This window comes from Trypanosoma cruzi, genomic scaffold, assembly GCF_000209065.1.
Source record: "Trypanosoma cruzi strain CL Brener 1047053517183 genomic scaffold, whole genome shotgun sequence".
In the NCBI taxonomy this organism is placed as follows: domain Eukaryota; phylum Euglenozoa; class Kinetoplastea; order Trypanosomatida; family Trypanosomatidae; genus Trypanosoma; species Trypanosoma cruzi.
In genome coordinates, this window is record NW_001849358.1 from 50,291 (window position 1) to 56,472 (window position 6,182).

At 49.9% G+C, this 6,182-nt stretch overlaps 1 protein-coding gene and 1 pseudogene across 1 annotated transcript, besides 3 other annotated features; both read left to right on the top strand.

Moving 5' to 3' along the window:
• Window positions 1-645, top strand: Tc00.1047053503605.20 (retrotransposon hot spot (RHS) protein, putative; the record flags this gene model as incomplete). Its single annotated transcript, XM_799440.1, has 1 exon — window positions 1-645. A coding segment is annotated over one exon (645 nt), but the record flags the coding sequence as incomplete, so codon positions are not given.
• Window positions 1-6,182: a sequence feature (areas not merged during assembly with more than two copies in the genome that could not be assigned to a particular haplotype).
• Window positions 961-1,407: a mobile genetic element.
• Window positions 1,125-1,150: a sequence feature (AT_rich).
• Window positions 1,449-4,322, top strand: Tc00.1047053503605.10 (annotated as a pseudogene).

The window sequence follows — 6,182 nt, forward strand, 5'->3', positions numbered from 1 at the left end:
CCGAAGGATATTTTGTTGCTAGTGTTGGCATCGCGTGGGTACTCTTGCTTCCCACATATCTGGAAAAAATTGGGTTGGTGCGCTTTCATGTATGAGGAGTTTATCAGTGCATTAGTAAAGGAACTCAAGGAGCTGCCGCCACCATCGCCTTCCGAACCACGGTCCTCAGTGCTGAAGTTAAACCATCAAGGGCACCCCACTCGCACCGTTGGATTAGGGGAACTGGAAAACGGTGTCACGAGGATTCCGATGGAGTATCGGGTTATGTACAAACCGGAGGCTCAAAACTTTCCGCTGGTGGACGGCTTTTTCTTTGTTGATTCGCCGCGGAAGACGCTGGTTGGGCTGCAGATGGCTACGGCGGGTGAGCACCACACGACAACCAGCACTGTGAATCTGTTCAAAAATAATATGGCGGCATATTTTAAGGGCTGGAAGAAATTATCCCGAGACATGTCGTGGGAGATTATTTATGTGCAGCACGAAAACAGCACAATGATAACGAACTGGCAGAGATGTGGTCCCGTCATTACCAAAAATTTGAGCGACGCTGAAAAAGAGATTGTGGCCTTCTGGAACGGAAACGTACACGAATACCAGTTTGCGTTGACAACTGATTTTGTAAATAAAATCCGAGCAAAGTGAATACAGAAATCTTTTAGAAATGGGATAGGCAAGGAAATTAAAAAAAAATAAGTAGAAGCAAAGTGCATTTTGCTTATAGTGAAATATATTGGGAGTATTTTAACGATTTTTAATTATTTTAACGATTTTTATATGTGTGTGCCTACGGGGTCTAGACAGTGAATGCCTTTCTTTTCAGAGAACCGTTGTGATCGGCAGTGCCACACTCACCACACCCTCTTTTTTGATTTTATTTTATTTTTTCCACCAGAGGCGCATCGTCACTAGAGGCTGTTGCGCACTACAGGGGCCGCGGAATTTCTCTTTATTTTCATGGGATTTTGTGAAAAGAATGCTTGAGAGGATGGCTGGCTGCCCAAATAAATTCATATCTCGCGCAAGCGAAGATATCTCTTCACAACTTTTTTCTCTTTTATCGCACTGTCTTTTGGGAGACCGCGATTGAGGGAGTCAGGGAGCCGACAGCTGCCAGACGAAACTATTATTTTTTATTTTTTATTTTTATCTTCACAACCACACACTTTGTGATCCCCACCTTGCGGCGTTTTTTTGTGGCTGGAGGAGCCTCAAAGGCCTGCCACTTCGTGGGGGATAATTGTTTTTATTTCTAACCATCTGCAGAAGTCAAGGGCAGTGATTGACGGAATGTGTATACATGGACATATTGGGGCAAACATTACGGAGAACTCACTACTTTATTTACCGCTTTTTCCTTTTTTTTTGGGGAGCAATTACAGGATCCGGCCGGCGGCCCAGAAGATTTCTTCCTCTGTGAAGTTGTGCAGTTATTTTTGGTGTCGGTGATGGGGCAAACAGACACACAAAGTGAACAAAATAGAATAAAAAAAGGAGAATAGTTTGGCGGTGTTGTGGCCGATTGCACGTTGCGTTGCTGCGGGGGCTGTGGGCCTTGACTGTTTCACCGACAGGCGTTGCAGTGCGGCTGCGTGGCGCACCGACCACCGAGCCGTGCGAGTGCCACGCCCAACGCCGTTGGGACTGCGGGACGAAACAGCCGCGACTGTCCTTTGGAGCCAGCGGCATCTGTGTTGGCTCCGACGCTGCAGCTCGACATGTGGCGGGGAGTAAAGAGTGACTGTCGTGGACTCTTGACAGCCTGGTGGAAGATCTAATGCTAGACGGAGATACTCTCAGCACCAGCTTGAAGCTTAATATTTTTGTGGAATTGTATTGGCTCCAGGACGACCGTTGATGAAAGACCACAATGCGACGGGGGAGATGTTTATTCGGAGACTCGATGCTTACGTAAAAGGCCGGCAGCTTCTTGAAGGAATTCTTAATTTGACAGACTACCAGGTGTACAAACTTCTTCACGAGGGTGTGTTCTTTCTTCATCAATGGAGGGACTATGAGAGGAAAGACACGATAAATTTCCGGGCAATGCAAAAACTTGATTCAGCTCTTGAAATGCCAGACGGATACTCGGAGCAGCGAAAGAAAATTCACCGTTGTAACTAAGACTGAAGATGTACTTTTTAAACGGAAAGTTTGTGTCATGGACAGAAAGCTGAATGAGCCTCTTAATAGGAGATTTGATGGCAGGGGCTTTGTGGACGCCAATCGGAAATTCTTGCAGGAGGGGTTTTAAAGGATCCCGAGAAGTATATTTGCGATGCGGGAGTATTGGGCGAAATGCAGGCATCCGATCGTTATGTGATGATGGAGAGGACTGTAAGGGATGAAATGGATATGGAAGAGGATGTACACAAGCTTTACGAGAAAGGTGTGGACACTCTACTGAATTGGTTGGTGGCTGCTGCGGAGGTAACGGCAAGTGTTCATAAACTCACTAAACACTCATTGGATGCAGCCCTTCAGGAAGCGAGGAACCGAATGACGACGATTGCAGCGATGAAAATGGAGGGATTGTACGAGTCTGTGTACAATGCGAGGTGGCATCATGTCGTGGAGGTTTCTGGCGGCGAGGGGACTGAAATGGAGGCGAAGGGGGGGAAACCGAAACACTCATGGAATTACAAGAAAGTTGGCGACACCTTCGAAGAGGATGACGGTGTGCAGCAATCCGGTGAAGCACCTCCCAGGCTGATGGTGCTCACCTCGGAAAAGGGATGGCCGTACACGCTGAATTTGCTGCGTGGGGCTGGTAATGACTTCTTTATTTACTGCGAGGTGGATCGTGTGTGGCAGATCGTCGAGCGCGATCTAACCGAGTGGTTCAGCAATTTTGATTTGACTCTCAATTCTTCACCTTTGCCGCGTGTGTTGATTGGGACGCCCGGGATCGGGAAGTCGATGGCTGCCGGCTCGTACCTTCTCTACCAACTGCTGCACTACGATGTGGAGAAAATCCAAGTTGTTGCCCACTGTTTTGGTGGACGAGATGCGTACGTGTTTGACAAGACCACCAAAATCGTGACAAGCTACAGTGATGAGGACATGTGCATCTCGGAGTTGAGAAATTTGAGGGGGCACGGGATGAAGGGGTACATTATTTACGATGTGGCAAAGAAAGGAACGCCACCACTGAGACATTTTGCGCCCTCCACCGGATGGGGCATGATTGTGGTGTCATCGCCAAAGGCAACCAACTATGATGAGTGGGAGAAGCAAACAAAAGCCAGTCGAATCATCATGAATTGCCCCGACGAGATGGATGTGAAGGCGATGTGCGCTTGGATAACGCGAGGTCTGGAACCAGATAAGCAAGCGGAATACTGGGAGATGGTTGAAAAACACATGGATAACGTGGGGCCGATTTCACGCCACATCCTCGATGCGGATGAATATGGAAGACGCACGAAGGATGTTGAGAGGGCCTTGAGATGGATCAATATTGGGGATCAAGGAAAGGACTTTACCCAGGGAGGAGAGAAAAAATGGTATTCCGAGGATCCGTCTCACAAACTTGTGAGGGTTGTCCGAGCAAGAGCAGAAGTCTGTGCTGAGGTATTTCTCAACGCACCGGTATCTTTTTGCCTCGAGCGTCGAATACCGCACTATTTCGGGAAACGTGATGAGTGAGAAAGGTATTTTCTTTTCTGTTGCTGGTAATGGGGGTGAGAGTACTCTTTTGTCTGAATGTACGGGAGGGTTTGGCTTGCGCGCATTAATTTTTTGGGAGTTTTTAGGTGCATTATTAGGGGACCTCAAGGAGCTGATGCCACCAGCACGTCGTGGAGGACAGTACGCAGTGCTGAAGGCAAATTCTGAAGGGCACCCCGCCGAGTTATATGTGGATTGGTTGCAATGGAATACCGCACAAATACTAGTATAAAGCATCGGCTGCTGTGCATACCGGCGGTTGCAAGCTTTCCGCTGGTGGACTGCCTTTTTTCTTTTTGAACTCACCGCGGAGGACACTGGTTGGGCTGCGGATGACTACGACGGGTGAGCATCACACGACAACCAGCACTGTGAGGCAGTTCACTGAGCGCCTGGCGGCATATTTTAATGGTTGGGAGGAATTATCCCAAGAATTGTCGTGGGAGATGATTTATGTGCAGCAGGCAGACAGCACGCCGATGAATGACTGGCAGGGATGTGGTGTTGTCAATTCCAATAATGTGAGCGATGATGAAAGCCGTGAGATTGCGGCGTTCTGGGAGGAAGAGGTGCGCCAGTACCAAGTGCCAATATCATCCAGAGACTTTAGAAGTGGCGAAGCACTCCGAAGTGAGGAAGAACCACCGAAATAGGAAAACAAATTGGGGAAAGGGCAGTTTTGATTTGTGGTAAGGAAATATTGTGGGAGTTATGTATTCTTGGATACTTTTTGTGTATGCATACGGTGAGGGTGCACCAGCACCAGGTGACATTATTACAAAAAGGTCTCAAAAATGTCCAACGCTATCGAACATAACAGTGGCAGAAGAAATTAGGGAGGGAGTGGGGTTGTTTGGTTTCTGGTGGAAAACGTTGGGTAATTTCTATATAGTACGTTAATTGTGTGTGTGTGTGTATACGAGGCATAATCGGAGAAGTACCCCGGTATGAGGGAATCATTGTGGCTGGCGGTGTCACGGCGTTATTGCTGCATTGTCCATTTTCTTCTACTGTGCTCTGATTCCTATCAATAACAGAAGTATCTTAGCGGGATGGACGAAGGATAAGGTCTATTCGAGAAATGGTGTGCTCCGTGTGACCGCATGGAGTGAGGCGCCGTGTCATGGGTGGATGAGGATCCGCTTCCGCGCGTGTCTCTTTGGGTGGTTGCTCGCTTGGTGTGCGTTGTGTGTTGGCTGCGGGGTTGTGGCGGTATCCCGTATTGTCGGGAGAATTTAGGAGCCAGCAATGTTTCCCTCACGGGGTTGTTTTTGTGTTGGCGCAGTGCAGACGGCATCTACAAGCGTCCGGACCAGCTGCGTCGTGCCGGGACACAGTTGTGGCACCACGAGGTCTGGGGGCACGTGTTGCCGCAGCGTGGGCCATGGAATTGAAAAAGCACGAGGGAGGACAACAGAGGCACAACTGTGCGTGCTGCAGCAAGTCGGCACTGGAAACTGAGAGGGTGTGCCCTGCGCCTATTGCCAAGCACACTCATAGCCGCGTTTTGAATGGAGCCTGCTGTTGTTTCTCTGAAGCGGGCTCCGTGTGCCAACGCGACAGGGGAACACGGTTGGCGGTGGCAGGAGTCCCTCCCGGAACGGCACTGGAGTGCAGGGTTCCCGGAGTCGGTCTGTCGCCGAGGTGGGAATGGCACTCAGGATTGTCCCGAGGCTGCTTCTCAATGCCGTTGCTGTTGTTGTTGACGGCCAATCGCTGATGGGAGGGCGAGTGAGAGTGTGCGTGCCACCGTGTGATTTCTCACGGTGGCACCCGTTGGAGCGATGCATTTATGTTTGCCTCGCAGATTTGGTGTTTTGGATTCTTATTTCACGCTATTCGGTGCCGCAGAAGTGGACGGTGAAATGATGCTGTCACGAGCTGCACGGGCGTGGTGGGCACCGTTACGCGAGCCTGTGGAGGACCCGAGCAAATCCAAGTGTACCATGCGGTTTGGGTCTACAAGGAAGGAAGAAACAGTGGGCGGCTTAGGGGAGCTGCAATGCACGCGGCTGCAGAAGATGAAATGCATTATTGAGTTCACGTTGGCTACAACTTGGGGGCCTTTTCTCGAGGTCGTGAATCCCTTCTTATTTATTTGGAGGTGCTTGATGACACCATTTGTGGAGGGTGTTTTCTCACCATACGAGGATGGCGCACGGTAGACAAGGACGAAAGAGAGCGACGTCTCGCCAAAGGAGCGGCTGCTGGAACGTTGACGAGACTCGGGATTGTTTACACGGCCAGCTGTATGCCCTCGGCAGGATGTTCATTGAGGCGTTCATTGGCCCAATTGTGAGGTGCACGCACGGGCAGGCACCGCGGCAACAGTGTCGTTGGTTCTCCGTTGCACGAATGAGACGACGCATGCCAGGCGTGGCAGGTGACGTCCTCTGCGAACCTCTTCCTTTCTCTTCTGTTTCACACCTTGGCATTTTCTGCGCTTTGAAAACCGCTCCCATTGGCCGTCTTCTGTGACACGAGAGCCGCCTGTATTCCTCTCCGTCGCATTG